This window comes from Mustela putorius, unplaced genomic scaffold, assembly GCF_011764305.1.
Source record: "Mustela putorius furo isolate JIRA1106 unplaced genomic scaffold, ASM1176430v1.1 tig00000127_pilon_pilon_pilon, whole genome shotgun sequence".
Classification (NCBI taxonomy): Eukaryota; Metazoa; Chordata; class Mammalia; order Carnivora; family Mustelidae; genus Mustela; species Mustela putorius.
In genome coordinates this window covers 11,056,198-11,076,820 of record NW_025421288.1, presented here as the reverse complement: position 1 = coordinate 11,076,820, position 20,623 = coordinate 11,056,198, and the positions used below count along the sequence as shown (strand labels likewise).

General features: G+C 40.3%; 1 protein-coding gene across 2 annotated transcripts in view; it reads right to left on the bottom strand.

Moving 5' to 3' along the window:
- The window catches only part of PACS1 (phosphofurin acidic cluster sorting protein 1), a 140,816-nt gene that overhangs the window by 32,688 nt on the left and 87,505 nt on the right, over window positions 1-20,623 (bottom strand). For both annotated transcript variants that reach the window (XM_004769970.3, XM_004769969.2), the window contains exon 2: window positions 7,131-7,218. In XM_004769970.3, coding sequence (XP_004770027.3) covers window positions 7,131-7,218 — 88 coding nt within the window. The remainder of the gene's footprint in view (window positions 1-7,130; window positions 7,219-20,623) is intronic.

Here is a 20,623-nt window from a genome sequence, read left to right as displayed (position 1 = left end):
ACAAGTAGGCAGAGAGGTAGGTAGAGAGAGAGGAGGAAGCAGGCTCCCTGCTGAACAGAGAGCCCGATGCGGGCCTCGATCCCAGGACCCTGAGATCATGACCTGAGCCGAAAGCAGAGGCTTTAACCCACTGAGCCACCCAGGCGCTCCTGTTTTTTTTTTTTTTTTTTTTTTTTTTATGTATACAAGTCACTTGTCAGATATATGTATGGTAAATATTTTCTTGCCTACTTATTTTCTTAATGGTATCTATTAATGAAGTATTTAATTGTGATCAAGTGTACTTTATTACTTTTTTATGGTTAATGTATTCTGGGTCCTAGCTAAGACATCTCTGCCTACTTTAAGATTGTGAAGTTACTCTGCTAACTTCAGTTACTCTGCTAACTGTGTTGGAGCAGATATTCTCCTGTTTCCCTTTAAAAATTTTGCAATTTTAGGGGTTCCTGGGTGGCTCAGTGGGTTAAAGCCTCTGATCACGATTCCGAGCACCACAAGGGGCTCTCTGCTCAGCGGGGAGCCTGCTTCCCTTCCTCTCTCTCTGCCTGCCTCTCTGCCTACTTGTGATCTCTGTCTGTCAAATAAATAAATAAAATCTTTAAAGCCAGGCAGAGGCTTAACCCACTGAGCCACCCAGGTACCCCTTTAAAAAAATTAAAAAAAAATATATAATCTTAGTGGGGTTTTTTTTGCGGTAGTTATTATTTTTTTTAATTTAATTTTTTTCAGTGTTCCAAAATTCACTGTTTATGTACCACACCCAGTACTCCATGCGATACGTGCCTTCCATAATACCCACATATATTTTGGTTTTACATCCATTTCTAATTTTGTTTTTACAAAATGCAAACTTTATTTAATGCAGAGAGGAAAATCTAAATACAATAGTTCGCAATGTTTTTGTAACAAGAATAGTGTACCATACCAGTGAAATATAATAAAGGAAATTCTGCCTCACCTGTTAGATAACACTTTCGTAGTAACCACTATTACGAACAACAATCTTGACAAAATTTTCACCTGACTTTATTGATTTGATTTTTAAAAATCTCTGTAAAATGAAACTCAGAAATGTTGAAAGAATTCAAAATGTGGTTGATATATAGCAGTGGTTCCAACTAGAGGTAGGAAACATTTGGCAATATTTAGAGATATTTTGGGTGGTTGTGACTGGTGTGTGTGTGCGTGCGTGTAAAGTATTTCTAGAGGGTAGAGGCCAGGTTGTTGCTGACCATCCTATTGTGCACAAACAGACCCCATGTCTAGTGCCACTGAGAAACCCTCTAGCTGAAACCTCATCTCCACCGAAGACATGGCTTCTTGGGTAACTATCTCAAATGGTGGCCGTTTTTCTCCCATAAGAGAAGGGGACTTCTCTTATGGGACACACCGCTGGACTGGAAATGGGGAAGGTGTCCTCCTTGTTTTCATCACCAGTTCTAGAACATTCTCCCTTCCATCTCTCTAAAAATCCTTTTCTGGACTGATGCTCTCAGTTCATATTGACCTCTATCCCTGCTGTTGCTGGGATCTTTACCTGTAGTCATTCTTGCTCACTTCCTGATTTTAGCTCCTCATTCACTGTTCTTCTCCCCAGCAGGACACCAGCCGTAACTCTCCGTGGTTTCAATACATGCTCTTTCCTACATCTTGGCTGCCCCAATCCCCTAATCTCTCTTTTCCGATGATTTTGTCCTCACACTTGTTCTAGCTACTCACCCAAATGTTCTTTCTCCAGATCTTACCATTACCAATAATTACAACCAATACCTAATCTCAGTTTCATGCTCCCCACTCTCTGATTACCACCTATCTTTTCAGCTCATTTTCTCTGGTTTGTCAACAACAATAATCCTTTAGACCCACCAGGGCCTACAATCCAAGGATGCTTCCATTGTTTCAATTTTCCCCAGGGTCCTGTTGTCTATCTTTCCTCCTTACCCAGCTTAAATGCCATAGGCAATCTGTATAAACATGTTCTTGCACACACCCTTAACTCCTGTGCTCTGCTGCTAGTCTGCCGTATTCACTTGGTAAAAATTACAACCCTATTTAAACCCAACTGCAGGGCGCCTGGGTGGCTCAGTCGGTTACGTGTCTGCCTTCAGCTCAGGTCATGATTCCAGGGTCCTGGGACTGAGCCCCACATCAGGGCCCTTTCTCAGTAGGTAGTCTGCTTCTCTCTCACCCTCTGTCCCTCCCCTGGCTCCTGCTCTCTCTCTCTCTCAAATAAATTCATAAAATCTGAAAAAAAAATCCAAACTGCACCAGCTAAACATGCCCAGAGAGAATCATATAATCAGGTGAACTGGTCTGTCTTAATACATGACCCCAAATCAGTAGTGTGCTGACAAGGCAGCCTGGCAATTACTCTGTATTGTCTCAAGTCTTTTCACTTTTCTGCTCTACTTGATGATGGTTTTATATCTTCTCATTTTCATATACATGGAATCATACAATATGTGGCCTTTTGTGCCTGCCTTTCATTTACCACAATGTTTTCAAGGTTCACCTGTGTTGTAGCATGGATATATTTTATTTTTGTTCATTGCTAAAAAAATATCCCATTGTACTGATATACCACCTTTTACACATCCATTCCTCAGTTAATAGACTTGGTTTGTTTCAAATTTTTAGGTATTATGAATAGATGCTGTGATGAGCATTTATGTGCAAGATTTTACATGGCCATGTTTTCATTTCTCTTGGGTAACTTCTAGGAGTGGAATTGTTGGGTCATCTGGTAACTAACACTATGTCACACCTTTTCAGGAACTGCAAGTCTGTTTCCAAGATGGCTGTATCATTTTACATTCTCAACAGCAGTATGAAGGAGAAGGCATTACCTTTCTGCAGTATGAAGGAGAGAGCATACCTTTCTATAAGCCTCTCTTTTTAAAAATTAATTAATTGGTTAATTAATTTAGTTTTATTAACATATAATGTATTTTTGCCTCAGAGGTACAGGTTTGTGTGAAAGCCTGCTTTCCTTCCTCTCTCTCTGCCTGCCTCTCTGCCTACTTGTGATCTTTGTCTGTCAAATAAATTAAAAAAAAAAAAGAAAAAGAAAAATTGGGAAATCTGAATAGCCTTTCTTTTTTTTTTTTTTTTTAAAGATTTTATTTACTTATTTATTTGACAGAGAGACAGTGAGAGAGGAAACACAAGCAGGGCGAGTGAGAAAGGGAGAAGCAGGCTTCCCGATCAGCAGGGAGCCTGATGTGGGCCTTACACATTTCACAGCACTCACCATAGCACACATCCTCCCCAGTGTCCATAACTCAGCCACCCCATCCCTCCCACCTTACCTCCCAGCAACCCTCAATTCATTTCGTGAATCTCTTATGGTTTGTCTCCCTCCTGATTCCATCTTGTTTCATTTTTTTCCTCCTTAACCCCATTAACCCTCGCCCTGCCTCTCAAATTCTTCATATCAGAGGGGAATTATCATATGATAATTATCTTTCTTTGATTGACTTATTTAATGTTTGGCTAATATAAGACAACAGGATTCCCCTTCCTGCTTCTGTACTCAAGTTGTTGCAAAATATGATTTTGGTTGAGTATATGAAAAAAATCCAGGGGTGCCTGGGTGGCTCAGTGGGTTAAGCCTTTGCCTTTGGCTCAGGTCATGATCTCAGGGTCCTGGGATTGAGTCCCTGTTGGGCTCTCTGCTCAGCGGGAAGCTTCCCCCTCCCCCAACCTTTTCTCTGCCTGCCTCTCTGCCTACTTGTGATTTCTGTCAAATAAATAAATAAAATCTTAAAAAAAAATCTAGACTCAAGAAGATATGAGGTTAAAAAAAGGAGGAGGCTTTTGTAACATTGTTATACATTAAAATTAACAGAAAAAGGACAACAGTTGAAAAACTGGGAAATCTGGGGCGCCTGGGTGGCTCAGTTGGTTAAAGCCTCTGCTTTTGGCTCAGGTCGTGATCTCAGGGTCCTGGGATCGGGCCCCGTATCAGGCTCCCTGCTCCACAGAGGAGCCTGCTTTCCTTCCTCTCTCTCTGCCTGCCTCTCTGCCTACTTGTGATCTTTGTCTGTCAAATAAATTAAAAAAAAAAAAGAAAAAGAAAAATTGGGAAATCTGAATAGCCTTTCTTTTTTTTTTTTTTTTTTTAAAGATTTTATTTACTTATTTATTTGACAGAGAGACAGTGAGAGAGGAAACACAAGCAGGGCGAGTGAGAGAGGGAGAAGCAGGCTTCCCGATCAGCAGGGAGCCTGATGTGGGCCTTGATCCCAGGACCCTGGGATCATGACCTGAGCCAAAGGCAGATGCTTAATGACTGAGCTACCCAGGTGCCCATGAATAAAGTTTTTAATTTAATTAATAATATTGAACCAATGTAATTTCTTAGTTTTGATACATGTACCATGGCTAAGAAAGATGTTAACATTGGGAAAAGCTGGGCAAAGGGAATACAGGAACTCTATGTACTATCCCTGCATCTCCTGCAAATTTAAAATTACCTCAAAATAAAATGTTAAAAATAAAAATCCAATCCATTGGTCTATTTTGTTCTTTGAATGGATCTTTTACCTAGCATGATTTTGTAACATCATGCATTCGTCATTTGGAAAACACTGAGTCACTGAGTTAGGCCAATGCTTCAAATGTTATATACTTTTTATTATATAATTTAAAAAATTGTTATCATTACTATCACCACTGATCTCTTCAGAAAAGTCCTTAAAAAATGGGAAGCTGTGAAGCTTATAATGACAAACACATTTTACAAAATTCTAATTTTCACTTGAAAGATCAAATTTTATTTGTCATTGGCCAAAAATATGTCTCAGTTGTTTCCCTTGAAGTGATAGGTTCACTTTGCTCATTTTCAAGAAAATACATTCCAAGTAGCTGAGTCTGAATAACTTGTTTATGAGGTCTGCTTTCACTTAAAAATGGTGTTCCATTAAAAAAGCAGTTTGTTTGTTTGTTTATCTATTTATTTATTTGAGAGAGCGCCTGCACATGAGAAGGTGGGGCGGGAGAGAGAGAATCTTAATTAAGCAGGCTCCCTGTCCAGTGCAGAGCCTTGGCGCAGGCCTCCATCTCATGACCCAAGATCATGACCTGAGCCGAAATTAAGAGTCAGACAATTAAATGACTGGCCATCCACATGCGCCCCAAAGCAGCTATTTTACTTCACAACTGAATTGCAGAAGTATTGGTTCAAGACAAGAGCATACTTCCCAATGAAGCAGAAGTGCTTTATGCATGCTTGGGGCACCTAGGAGGCTCAGCTGGTTAAGTGTCCAACTCTTGATTTCAACTCATGATCTCATGAGTTGATCATGATCTCAGGGTTATGAGATCAACCCCTGCGTCAGGCTCCACAATCAGCAGAAAGTCCACTTGAGAGTTGCTCTCCCTCTGTCCCCAACCCCCAACCCGTCCCCATGCACTCTCTCTCAAATAAATAAATACATCTTAAAAAAAGGGCTTTGTGCATGTTTCCCTCTGTTTTATCCTCTCACTGCTGTAATCCCTGTGTGTAGAGCAATGCTTTGCATATAATAGATGCTCAATAAAAATGTATTAAATGAATGAAAAAATGAATAAATGAGTTACTGGATAAACGAATGTGATAACATCTGTAATTACTTCCAGCTGCCTGGAAGTAAAGCAATAAAAAATTAAGGATATTTATAGTTTTGGGGTATAATTTTAAATTTTACAGAATGTTAAATATTTAATCAGGAAAAAAAGGAAATTATTTCTTTTGGCAAAGGCATTTGACTGTGGGTATGGCAAAAGCAGTGGGGCACTTTCCAAACCATACCAACAGTGTTTGCATTGGAAAGCAACAGCTTTTAGCAAAGCAACAATTCCTGAAAACTGGAACCCGGCCCATGACCTAGAAATGGGTGCAAAAGCGGGACAGAAGCAAAGACATTGGAAGTCTCTACTTACACATCATTACCCCATACTTGCTTTCTCAACGTAGGGTGCCTGGGAATGTTTCACAGAACTGGGAGGTATTATGTACAAAGATGAACAGGGAGTCAGAATATAAAGTGAGACATGCAGATATTCATAAGGAGTAATTAAAATGCCTTAAGTTCTGAGGACGAAATTAAGATCTTGTATTTGTCTCAGAAAGAGAGCTGAGGACCTCAGGGCATTGTACACGCACTGTGAGTGCTATAGACGTGGAGTCCGGTGAAGCCAGTATTGGAACAATACACCGCTGCACCACAGCTGTCTAGCTAATACGATCTGCTGGCTGGTAGGGCGTTACCATACAGTTCACTATTTTCAATGAATAAGAATTCATTCACTAAATACACCACTCGTCAGTTGAGGAATCCAGTCATTATTTAACAACTCCAGAATCTCAGTGAGCTCTAGGGAGTCATCACTAGAAAGGACTTAGCAGTTAAGGAAGGCCTCATCGTGGAGTTTGATGACTATATATAAATTACTTGCTCTTTAGTTTCTAGTACCACTTCTGCCACCTGGCAATTAGCTGGCAACAGGTAAATTCCTTAACATTCCCACAGTGCAGTTCTCCCTTCTTTTCTGAACTTCAGGAATGCTTAAGAGTATGAATGTTTGTTAATATTTTGGGTCCCTTGAAGATACCAAGTAAGTATAAGCAGTTTTAATGGGTGGATTACCCAGAAGTTAAATTATTCCAGTAAATTTTTCATTGCCAAGTCAGAAACAATAATCTATAAATTTCTTCTACCTTATAGAAAACCTCCAAAGTGCTTCTTCAACCCATGCATTTCCTTGGACCCAGAAACCCCGAGAGTAACACTGAAACAGGCATTGGCCACCACAGCAATTTCTGAATCATTTATCATACACTTTAGCATCTGTATCACCTGATCGTCAGCCTAATCCTGTTCGATATGCAAGGCAGGAAGGACCAAGTTTTAAACTTTCAGATAAAGAAACTAAGGTTTAAAGAAACTGAGCGGTTTAAGTAAGAGACAGAACTGGGACTCACTAGGTCTCATGAACTCAGTCATTTTACACTATTGTTTCTTGCTTGGCTGAGGAGGAAGGGAAGGAGGGAAGAGGCAGGCCCCCAGCAGTATTTCTGGAGTCCCAACAGCAGGCAAAAAGTTATCCAGCTTCCTTGGACCCTGAACAAACGATCTTGGTCAACTCACCTGTAGCTTCACAGCAATGACCACTGAGTTAAGGTCTTTGTCCATTTCTTTCAGCATGACAAGTTTCTTCAGGGTCAAGCTGAACAGCCTAGAAAAATTTTGAGAAAGACAATCCAGTCAAACATAAGGAACTTAGGAGAAAAGTGATAGATGATGTTGGGGAAACACTGTTTTACCTAAAGAAAGAATGTCAGATGCCAATCTGTGTCCGCCTTTAGTGAAAGAGCATCCTTCTATTTAATTCTGATACTTGAGAATTGTCAAAAGATACAATATTCCACGAACTGCTGTGGATATCCAATTATCTCAAGTTAAACTTACACACTTTTCTACTTCTGATACATGGGGAGCAATTTCTGCAGGGAGAAGGGTAGGTATACCAAGGGCAGGTATGGATGTGTGAGGAGGTCGGAAGGATTAAGAAACTTGACCAAGATCACACAAAAGAGGCCGAGCCAAGATGCAAATTTACGCCTGTCTTAGCCCAGAACCCAATTTAAGTTACTACAAGGTACTTTGTTAGAAAGTTAGAAGAAATTATTTTAATTACAAGTAAATATTTTCAACATATATTTCAATACAACAGAAAAGCTCCAAGGAAATAAGATACATTTCTCCTTAAACCCACACTCACACGCAGTTGACTGTAACAGTCCAAGACGGTTCTGAGGTAACGATGCCCGAGTCTGGCAAGATGTTCTGACTGGAGGTGTTATAATTCATAAGAGGCTGCGGTAGATTCCGATCCTACGTTTTGTTGTTGCCCTATGTTTTATTGGTTGAGTATTTCTTATGCAGTTAAAATACAGAATCCAAGGCCTAGACAGAAGGGTCCTTCCCTGATCACACTCCTGTTTTAAGAATTCCAAGTGCTGGTGAAGATGTGGCATAACCTGAAGTCCCCCATGTGGCTGGTAAGAGTGTAAAATCATACAATTACTCAAGAAAACCATTTGGTAGTTTATTAGTAGACATTAATTATATTCCTATTCCCATGCCCAGCTACTCCCAAGAGAACCCAACAACAGAGTCTGAGATCATGAGCTGAGCTGAAGGTAGCTGCCTAACTGACTGAGCCACCCAGGTACCCCACTTCTAGCTGTTCTAGCATCCTATAAGGATAGAAAGAAGGAAAGTGAAGGCGAGGAGGGAAAAGCTGAGTTAGAAGGCAGCTGTCATCATGCCAGCAGTAGACGACTAGTGGTTTAGAGGGTGGTAGAAGCATGGCAGCAGCAGAGGTGGTAAAAAATGGTTTGAATTTTGGATATATTACTGAAGATACACGTCAGCTCCTGGGTTTTTGGCCTGATCCTCTGGAAAGGTGGGGAAAACTCTGGGTAAAGCAGGTTTGAGGAGTTTAAGGTTAAGACTTCAATTTTGGACACTCTAAGTTTGTCTATTTGACTTCTCAGTAGACACGTTGAGTAGAGAGTTAGATATCAAGTTTGTCTCCAGACTGAAAATATCAATATGCAGGTGTGGCATACAAATGGAATTTAAAGTCACAAGGCTGCATGAGAGGATCCATAGAACGAGGACGTACACAAAGAGAAGAGGGGTTAAGCTCATGAATACGTCACCATTAAAGACAGAAGTGAAGGTGATGAACTAGCAGAGGTGATCAAGAAGGATCAACCAGGGAGGCAGGGGGAACACCGAGTAAATGTGATATTCTAGAAGCCAAGAGAGAATGGTTGGCTGGATCAAATGCTGCTGCGCGGTCAAGACAAAGACTGAGAAGAGATGACTGAATTTAGTCACATGGGCCTAAACAAGAGCAGTTCGACAGAAGAGTGAAGATGAAGGCCTAAATGGAATGAATTTGAGAGAGGATGGGAGGCAAGGCACTAGAGAGAGCAAATATAAAGACACAAATCTGTGGGACCCCCTGGGTGGCTCAGTCAGTTAACTGTCTTCCTTTGGCTCAGGTCATGATCCTGGGGTCCTGGGATCAAGTTTCACATAGGGTTCTTTGCTCAGCGGGGAGCCTGCTTCTCCCTCTGTCTGCTGCTCCCCCTGCTTATGCTCACTCTTTCTCACTCTGAAAAATATAAAATACAATCTTAAAAAAAAAAGGCACAAATCTGTTTCAACCCTAACTCCAACCCAATATCCCCAGTAGTAAACTTCTTGTCCAACAGAAAATACAGTACAAGCCACAGGTGTAACTTTCTCTCCGGTGGTCTGTAATTTTGCTATGTGCTAGGAAGAGGGTACGCAACTGATCAGACCCAAAACAAACCTGGGCACTAGGTCTCTAATGAGCTTCCCTGGTAACATTTCTTAGTTGTCACAATTCACTGTATATTGTGTGACTTCACTGGGAGAAAATTCTTGAAAGCTTACACCTGGTTTTGCCCATGTACCCTCTCTCTTCACTGACTTCACTTTTGTACCCCTCTAAGGAAATAAATCATAGCTGTGACTATGACTGTGTATTCTGAGTCTTGTGAGTCTTCTTAGGAATCATCGCACCCAGGGGTGGTCCTGTAGAACCCCAACACAGAGTGGGTGGGAAGGGATAATTACAAAAGGGTACTAATATTGGGGTGACAGATATGTTAATTTTCTTAACTGTGGTGATGGTTTCACAAGTATGTATTTATGTCAAAACTTGTCAAATTGTACACTTTAAATATGTGCAATTTATTGTATGCCAATACGGCAATAAAACTTTTTTAAAAAAAATATTTTATTTGAGAGAGAGAGAGAGAATGCATACGGGCGTGAGACAGTGTGGGCAGGGGAGAGGGGCAGAGGGAGAAAGAGAAGCAAACTCCCTGCTGAGCAAGAAGCCTGACACGGGGCTTGATCTCAGGATCCTGGGATCATGACCTGAGCTGAAAGAAGACTCTTAACCAACTGAGCCACCCAGATGCCCCTAAACTGTTTCTTCTTTAAATATTTTATTTATTTATTTGAGAGTGAGAGAAAGCATGACAGGGAAAGGGCCAGAGGGAGAAGCAGACTCCCTGTTAAGCAGGGAGCCTGACATGGGACTCAATCCCAGACTCCAGAGTCATGACCTAAACGGAAGGCAGTCATTTAGCCAACTGAGCCACCCAGGTGCCCTGTTTCTTCTTTTTAAAGAAGGTTCTACCCAGTGTCCTAGAGTCTGCTAATTGCCTATCCAGCATCTATTCCCCCCTTTCTACTTAGCAACACAGCACCAATTTTCAGCTGAGCATGTTGCTTCTTAACATAAAAGACCATGCTTTCCAGCTTCTTTTGCAGCTAGGTTAGAACACATGGCTAAATGTGGCCAGTGTAAGTGGACATACTAGGTAAGACTTGTGGGAAGATTATTTAAAGGGAGTCCATTCACCTGACAGATCCTTTTACCTTCTTTTGGTATGCAAGGCAAGCCGATGGCTTTAGCTCCTACAACGAACTTGGACCATGAGGAAACCTTGATAATTCAAGCCATGTGTCAGGAACATAAATTAGAAAGAGAGGAGTCAGGACCCTTGAGGACACCGCAGGAGCTACTGTTATCAATTGTGGACTATTTAGCTCCAGAATTTTCATTTCTTTTTCTTTTTTTTTTTTAAGATTTTATTTATTTATTTGACAGACAGAGATCACAAGTAGGCAGAAAGGCAGGCAGAGAGAGAGGAGGAAGCAAGCTCTCCGCTGAGCAAAGAGCCCAACGCGGGGCTCGATCCCAGGATTTTTCATTTCTTTAAGTGAGAAAGAAATAAACTCCATTTTACATAAGTATCTTCTTTTGAATTTCTTATTTATGCAGGTAAACTTATATTTTTAAAAGATTTTTAAATATTTATTTATTTTGACAGACAGAGACCACAAGTAGGCAGAGAGGCAGGCAGAGAAAGAGGGGAAAGCAGGCTCCCCACTGAGCAAAAAGCCCAATTCGGGGCCCGATCCCAGGACCCTGGGACCATGACCCGAGCCGAAGGCAGAGGGTTTAACCCACTGAGCCGCCCACATGCCCCATTATTTATGTAGGTAAACGTATTTTTAAGTGATATACCGTGAACAGATTCTCCAGGTGTTAGGGTTCATCCCCCAGCTCTCAAATACTTTTGAGAGAATCAGTTGCGTTATTCCCAAAGTTACTTTATCTATTTAAAGTTTGTTTATTTATTTTTTTGCAATCTTTACATCCAGTGTGGGGCTTGAACTCATGACCCCAAGACCAAGAGTCGCATGCTCAGTACACCTGGATGGCTCCGTCAGTTAGATGTCTGCCTACAGCTCAGGTCATGATCCCAGGGTCCTGGGATTGAGTCCCATGCTGGGACTGGGATTGGGCTCCTTGCTCACTGGGGAGCCTGCTTCTCCCCCTGCTTGTGCTCTCTCTCCCTCTCTCTGTAACAAATAAATAAAATCTAAAAAAAAAAAAAAAGTCACATGTTCTTCAGACCGTGTCAGCCAGATGCCCCCAAAAGTCCATTTTAAAGGGTGATGCCTTATCAATAAATCCTAGCTTTCATCCTTATGGAAGGAAGGCAAGATATCTCAAAAGTTGAAAGAAAAAAAGATTCTTTTCATGATCCTTTGAAGAACCAAATTCCTAGACTTCGGCATTTCAGAAAGCTCACTAGGAATGTCTGTGATACAGCGGGTTGGAAGCCAGTTTCATGGTCCACCTTGGCAACACGTGAACTGGGTGAGGACTCTTCTGTACCTACCTCCCTATTGTCTCCTCATCTAGGGATGAGAAAAGAGGGCAGTTCTAGGTAAAGGTCTTTAACCAAAGGAGGTTTCAATGGAACGTGTGGCTGGGGTTCCCCAAGAATCCACCTCTGGTATGTCAGTGAAAGGCCAGACAGAGAAAGATGCACCTCTGTGTGCTAGAACTCGAAGAAGTCAACAGTCTGCTTCTCATAATGTGTATCATAAAGATTGTTGGAATCCAATGGATTTATAAAGGAGGGTCCCAAGTTATTCAGCCCCAAAATAATCTTCCCTTCTGCAAAGGCACTTTGAAAATATACTGGTAATCGGACTCATTTATTGTCATTTTTTAAGACTCCATTTGGAAACGCTAGTGAAGTCTAGCATTAATAAAACAATGAAACATCAAATCAAGGTCCCCTGATTACTCAAAGTGTTTCTTCCTTCTTCATCTTGGTCTTTTCCTGATTCCACCCCTGTCTTTCCTTGCTGGGCAAACTTTGGTGACCTTTGTGTCTCAATTTTCTCAGATAAAATGAAGACAATGACCGTGCCTATTTAATAACATGTGCTACGGTTTAATTGAGAGAATGGAAAGCAAAACAGGGCCTGGCATATGGTGAGATGCTGTAACTGCTACACTTGCAACCGTCATCGTCATCATGATCATTCTTATTTGTTCACTGTTTAAGTCTGTGTTTGATCTCCTTTTTTGGGGAGACTGACTTTGTTCCAATAAAGGTAGTGATGCAACTGCCATTCTAAACAGGGAGGGAGCTCCTCCTGGCCTCTACTCTCATTCCCTGTGTCCCAGTCATTTCCTTTCCACTTGATACGCCCTCAAGCCCTTGAAGAGAACACCCTCGCTGCACTCATCAACAGTTCGGACCATCGGAGCTAACACTGATGGAGCCTATACCTGGCTTAAAGACTTTCTTTTTGCACAGCAAGATTTCCATCAACCACTTACTGTATATATCTTCACTGTACTTAGCTCTACACTAGAAGCTATAAGGTACTTAGAAAAATGAGGCATATTCTCTGCTTCTGAGCAGTTTATAATCTAGTTGAGAGGACAGGATTTAAGTATATCAAACAATTATCTAACAAATGTAATGGTGCATACAAAATTAAGTACTACATTACGTAAGAGAGCTTCTTCCTTAGCTCACAGCTTCAGTGAGGACCTACCATTTGAGCCCAAGTAAATTCTCTCAAGAAATTTTCTTTAGATCCCAATTGACTGAATCTGAGAGAGTAAGACTGTCTACTTGATAAGTTAGTTGAGAGAGAATGATATAAAAATATAACAAGAATCTTTTGAAACCTTCTAAATTATTCTATTTTGTGCTTCACTATAAGATGAAGGAGAAACAGCTTTAAATGTCATCTACAAATGGTTCCCAACCTGTACTTCACAGCTGCTTCAAACTTATTCCATGCCAAGCAGAACTAGAGAGACTCGCCAAAAGAAAAAGTCATAGTCCACCCCTACTCCCCAAACTCCTTTCGACCAGGGTATCAATGAAGAGTAAAGTGGCCACATTTTGGACAGGAAAGATGGAAGAAAGGAGAAATGAAGATCCGGATGGAATAAAACACTGCACACTTGGCCTCTGAATCACACTGACAGTCCTTCTGGGACCAGAAGACAAGTGACCTGGATGTTTTTTGCTCCTACGAAGAAATGACTATGTTATATTAACAAATCAATTTTTTCCCCCCTTTAGTTCTTTAATCACAATATAGGAAGAAGCAGCTCTACCTTCTCTCTGCAAAAGCATTTATCAGGACAAAGAGCAAATCAAAAGAAAAAAACTTAAGGAAAAGTTTTCCTTTGTGAGAGTAATCTTCATTTTTACAATTGCTTCAGTTTTAACAGGGCACTTGTAGATGTCTGGATGAACTTCAGTGACAATAACACAAAAGGTAAATGTCTGAGCTGTGTAATTTTACTGCTTAAGAAGCTACTTGAATATGTAGACATTGAAGTTATAATTTTACATAAAATAGCATAGACTGTGAAACAATGAATTAAGGCAGTATTATTTTAAAATTAGTAAGTCAGGGCATCTGGGTGGCTTAGTTAGTTGATTGTCAGACTCTTGATTTTAGCTTAGGTTACGATCTCAGGGCTGTGAGACCGAGCCCTAGGCAGGTCTCTGTGCTGACATGGAGCCTGCTTGGGATTCTCTTTCTCCTTTTCCCTCTGACCCTTTCCCTGCACATGGGCACGAAAGCCCTTTCTCTCAACAAACAAACAAACAAACAAACAAACAAACAACATTAGTAATGAAAAGGCTTGTGAGATGTAGAGAGGAATGGATTTTACAATGACTGGGTAAAAGGAAAAAAGACTTCCTGGGATGCTTGGGTGGCTCAGCTGGTTGAGTGTCTGCCTTCAGCTCAGGTCATGATCCCAGCGTTGTGGGATCGAGTCCCACACTGGGCTCCTTGCTCAGTGGGGAGCCTGCTTTTGCCTCTGCCTGCTATTCTCCTTGCTTCTGCTTGCTCTCTCTCTGACAAATACATAAATAAAATCTTAAAAAAAGAAGGAAAAGCAAATAAAGGCTTCCTGTCCATAACTGTCTCACAAAGAAATCAGATGGAACTAGGCATTGTTCAGATGGGGAAACACAAGAGAATGAGACCCAAACAAAAAACATAACCTAGGAATAGGCTTTGGCATGTTTTATTCCCTAGCCATAGGATGTGACTTTCTGTGAAGCAGAGGTACGAAGTTTATAAGTAAATCCTTAATTTTCAGTTATTTAGCATACGTTTACTTTGGCACTATATAAAAATTATATATATATTTATTTATTATATATGTACACAATCTTGTTGATATGTGCAAGTATTGGTGTTTGTATAAATGTAATGTATATGTATATGCATGTGTGTGTGTATATGTACATGCATATACATATACATTACATATATACAAACACCAATACTTGCACATATCAACAAGATTATAACATTTTCCCCCCTTCCTACAATTTCCTTAATGACAATCTTCTTGAGGGGAAAGGACTTTAAATATGGGGGAAGGTGGGGTCTCACTACTAAAACTACACACAGAAATTCTAATGTCTGCAGCTCCTTCAGTAATTTTGAACAGACTTACATGTGAGTTTATCATCTGTAAAACAGAACTAGTATGTGAACTAACAAGTGTGAAAAGTACCTATGCACAGAGCCTGGTGCATCATAAGTGTTGAGAAAGGCTGAGTGCCTTCCTTAACCTTTGCTCAAAAAAACCCTATGTACCATCAGCATCTGACACGTCTAGTCACTTAAATTATAGTCCTTCAATATGACAGCCCCTTAATCCATGTGTTTCAGGGATAGAGGCAGAAGAGGTGTGTGGGAAGAACAAAACAAAAACCCTCCAAATTTCGGTCCAGCCAAAAATAAGTGATCTGAGTCAGGGGCAAGAACCAATAAAATACATTAAAACAAAAATATATCTGAGGGAGACTCCCAAGACAAGCATGGTTGAATATTAGGGGATTGTTAATACATTTTATCACAATAATTTTGGAAAAAATGTAATTACCTTATGAGATACTAAAAAGGTGTTTGATAAATTCAACATACATTCCTAATTTTATTTATTTTTTTTAAAAAGATTTCTTTATTTTAGAGAAAGTGTGAGTAAGAGAGCGTGTGTCAGGGGAAGGATAAAGGGAGAGAATCTTCAAGAGGACTCCCCACTGAGTGTGGAGCTGAGGCTGGATTTTATAGCTCATGAGATCATGATCTGAGTTGAAACCAAGAGTTCTGCTTTCAACCAACGGAGCCACCCAAGCGCCCCTATGTTCCTAATTTTAAAAAAGACCCTTGGGGGCACCTGGCTGACTCAGTCTTTAGAGCATGGGACTCTTGATCTCAGGGTTGTGAGTTCAAGTCCTATGCTGGGTGTAGAGATTCCTTAAAAACTTTTTTAATTTAAAAATTAATTTTAACATCAATAGAAAAATACTTCCTGAACATAAACTTAAAAAACATACTTTCCAGGGGCGCCTGGGTGGCTCAGTGGGTTAAAGCCTCTGCCTTCGGCTCAGGTCATGATCCCAGGGTCCTGGGATCGAGCCCTGCATCGGGCTCTCTGCTCTGCGGGGAGCCTGCTTCCTCTTCTCTGTGCCTGCCTCTCTGCCTACTTGTGATCTCTCTGTCAAATAAATAAATAAAATCTTAAAAAAAAAAAAAACATACTTCCCATAAATAGCATCAGGAGTAAAGATGAGAGACCACAGTATTCCTTCTGAAGACAGGAGTGATACAAGGGCCTATCTCTGCTATTCCTGAAAGCTGGCTGAAATAATTAGAAATAACTGATACTGGGGCACCTGGGTGGCTTAGGCAGTTAAGCATCCCATTCTTGGTTTCAACTCAGTTCAAGATCTCAGGGTTGTGAGACTGAGCCCCACATTGGGCTCTGCACTCCATACAAAGTCTGCCTGAGATCCTCTCCCTCTGCCCATGCCCCCCAGCCCCCCCCCCCACCATGCTCACTGTCTCTCTAAAATAAATAAATAAAATAAAAATTTTTTTTAAGAAAGAAAGAAATGATATCAATGCTGAAAGGAGGACGAAGAACAATTGCCATTTGCAGATATATGACTGTATGAGAGCCCAAGAGAGTCAACCAAAAAACTAGTAGAATCATTATGAAAATATCAAAATAAATATACAGAAGTGTCCTTAATGCAAATAATAATCAATAATTAAATATAATTAAAAAGTAAGTAGAGATGAACACTGCAGTATTCAAGGGGGAAATGATTTTGTAATTAACTTCAAAATACTGAAAGAATTATAATAATTGTTCAATCTAGGAGATGAATATACATGGGGGTTCATTAGACCCTTCTCTCTACTTCTCTGTAGGTTTAAAAAATTTCATAGTAAAGAAAGAAAGAAAAGGAAAGGAAAGGAAAGGAAAGGAAAAAAAGAGACAGAGAGGGAGGGAGGGAAGGAAGGTGGAAAGGAAAGAGGAAGGAAGGGAGGAAGAAGACAGATGCCAAGAAACTTTGGGGAAAAATAGAGTAAAGGAAAAGGGCTTTATCCAATAGGATATTAACATGTATTCTAAAGCCCAAATAGTGAAAACATCGTGGTATTGGGAACAAAATAAACAAAGAGATCAACAGAAGGAACAAAGTCCAAAATTAGACCCAAGTATAAACAAAAATTTAATGTATGCAAGAAATAGATGAGTTACTCAACTAATAAATTGTACTGGAAAACTGGCTATTTGAATAAAAACATCGATGGCTCTCTATCTCACCCCTTACAGTACTGTATGCACAGATAAAATATATTTTAGAAATGAGGGGTAATTAAAGCCAGGAAATAAAAACTGACAGTTTACTAGCAAAGGACTCTCATCAATGTGTATTCTTTATCTACTGCTATGTAACAAAGCAAATGACTTAAGATAATACACATTTATTATCTCACAGTTTCTGTGTGTCAGAAATTCGGAAGCATCTGAGTTGGATGGTCCTGGCTCAGGGTTTCTCATGAGGCTGCAGTCAGGATGTTGGCCAGGGCTGCAATTCAGCTGGCCCACAGCTGCAGGATCTGCTTCCCAGGTGGCTCCTTACAAGTACTGGCAATTGACAGGTGGCCACAGTTCCTCTCCCGGGGCTGAGTCACAATCTCATGACACAGCAGCTGGCTTTCCCACACAGTGAATGTTCCAAGAAAGAGCAAGGCAAAAGGCGCAATGCATTTTATGACCCAGCCTCAGAAGTCACACTCCATCACTTCCCAAATGTCCTCCTGGTTTAGGTCAGCCCTATTCAGTGTGGGAGGGAATCACTGAAGAGTGTCGATCCCAGGAAGGGGAATCGCTGTGGGTGCCTTGGAAGGTGGTTTGAACATTAGTGCTACTTCTTAAGGATAACTGTAAAAATAAGAAAGTGGTCCTAAAAGATCAAGGAAAGGAAAAGAAATGGTAGACAAAGAAAATTGTAAAACTGTAGATAAATTAAGACAAACACGGCTAATATGAAACAAGAATGTCTATGCTTGATTTACAAACTATAAATATTACAGCATGGACATGACAGGAACTGACTCAAGTCAGAATTTTTTAAGTTCCCTGAATTGTTTCAGAGGGAAAAAATGGAAAACTAACATTAAACTCTTTCTTTTTAAAAAAGATTTATTTATCTGTTAGAGAGAGAGAGTGAGAGAGGGGAAACCAAGAGCCAGACCCTTAAGTGACTGCAGCACTGAGGTGACCCTAGAATATTTTCTTTAAAACTAAGAATATAGGGGTGCCTGGGTGGCTCAGTGGGTTAAAGCCTCTGCCTTCGGCTCAGGTCATGAACCCAGGGTCCTGGGATCGAACCCCACATCCGGCTCTCTGCTCAGCAGGGAGCCTGCTTTCCCCCTACCCCCCCCCCCAACCCCAGCTGCTTCTCTACTTGTGATCTCTCTCTCTGTCAAATAAATAAAATCATTAAAAAAAAATTTAAAACCAAGAATATGACAAGGTATTCACATTCCCATTTCTATTCAAGGGTATACTGTTAGATGTTAGCTCAGTAAGAGAGGGAAAAAAAAAACAGAAACAAAAAACACATAAAAATGTAAGAATTAAAATGGAAGAAACAAAAGTCATTATTTGCAGGCTGATACATGATATTTGGGAAATCTGGAAGAATTCCCAGTAGGACTGATGAGAGTTTAACCAGGTTGCTAGATTTCCAAAAATCAACTGTATTTCTGAACACCAGAAACAAAGAAATAAGACACATTTTAAAAAAAAGATACTATACACAAAGTAACAACAACAACAACAACAACAAGACACCTGGGATAAAACAGCAATAGTAAGAGGTAACAACTACTGAGCATTTACTGTGTATCTCCAGGAAATAGAAACTATTAGCTTTGTTTTGCAGATGAGGAAATGAAGGCACAGAGAAGCTGATTTACCCAAGACCACACAGTTAGTCAGCAGCTAAAGGAGGATTTAAACCCAAGCAGTCTGGTTCCAGCACCTTTGGTCTTAACCACTACTTTAAACTGCCTTCCTTTGCAAGATACGCAAGGCCTCATGGAGTTGTAGGATATGTTCAACATGCATAAGTGTTTTGAGACATTAAACAAATAAAAGAAATGCCATGCTCATGCATAAGGGAAATTCTAGCATCATGATCTTAATTCCCTTCCAAATTGATACACAAAATACAAGACAGATCAAAATTCCATCAGAATTTTCCATAGATGTTAATTCTAACATTTATAAGGAAGAAGGACAAAAAAACCCAAGACATTCTTCTTTTTTTTTTCTTTTAAGATTTTATTTATTTATTTGACAGAGAGAAAGAGAACACACAAGCAGGGTGGGTGGCAGAAAGGGAGAAGCAGGCTCCATACGGACTCAATGCCAGGATCCTGGGATCCTGACTTGAGCCAAAGGCATTCCAAACCAAGACATTCTTGAAGAAGAAAAACAAGGTGGGTAAAGTAGCCTATCAGATATACAGAATTATCAAAAAGCAGTATTAGTTGAGGTAGTGTTAGCGAAATAATATAAAGGTCAAGGGAACAGACCAGGGTGCCTAGAAAAAATCCTATAATTATACAGAAACTTTATAATAAGAGCAGTATTTCAACAATTGGGAAAAGAATAACTATAGAAGGGGGAAATTGAATCCACACTTCACAGTATACATATGAAATAATCTCTAGGTGGATCGAATGTGAAATATAAAACTATATGAGAAATACGGGACATTATCTTTCATACTCTGAGGCAATGATGGATTTCTTTTTTTTTTTTTTTAAGATTTTATTTATTTTATTTGACAGACAGAGATTACAAGTAGGCAGAGAGGCAGGCGGAGAGAGAGAGGAGGAAGCAGACTCCCTGCTGAGCAGAGAGCCCGATGCGGGCCTCGATCCCAGGACCCTGAGATCATGACCTGAGCGGAAGGCAGCGGCTTAACCCACTGAGCCACCCAGGCGCCCAATGATGGATTTCTTAAACAAGACACTGAAAACAGGGCACCTGGGTGGCTCAGTGGGTTAAGCCTCTGCCTTCGGCTCAGGTCATGATCTCAGGGTCCTGGGATTGAGGCCCGCCATCAGGCTTTCTACTCAGCGGGGAGCCTGCTTCTCCCTTCCTCTGCCTCTCTGCCTACTTGTGATCTCTCTCTCTGCCAAATAAATAAATAAATAAAATCTTAAACACACACACACACACACACACACACACACACTGAAAACACCGAGAAATATAACTCCATACTAAAATTAGGAATTCTTCTTCATCAGGAGCTATCATAAAGAGTTAAAACACCAGTCATGAACTCGGAGAAGACATCTGAAACTCATAATATTGACAAAGGGTCTAGAATATAAAGAATTATATTCAATAAGTAAAAGACTCACAAATAGAAATGTGGGCACAAAACATGAACAGATGTTTTATATTTCCAGAAGAGGAAACATTAATGGCTAATAAATACACAAAAATATGCTCAAACTCATTATGAATCAGGGAAATGCAAATTGAAATCAAAATATCATTTACACCCACAAAACTGGCAAAACTAAATGTGGGTGAAGATGTGGTGCATTGAGAGCTCATATGCCACTGGTGGGAGTTATGACTGGTACAATCACTTAGAAAACTACTAGGCATCATTTCATGAAGAACATGTGTAAAATCCGTGGTCAAGCACTTTCTCTCCTAGAGAAACTCTGACCCTTGTGTACCAGAAGACATACAAAAGCATTCAGAGCACTCATGGACCTATACAACCTTGGGTAAACTATTTCATCTTCCTACACCTCTGTTTTGTCATCAGCAAAATGAGGACTGT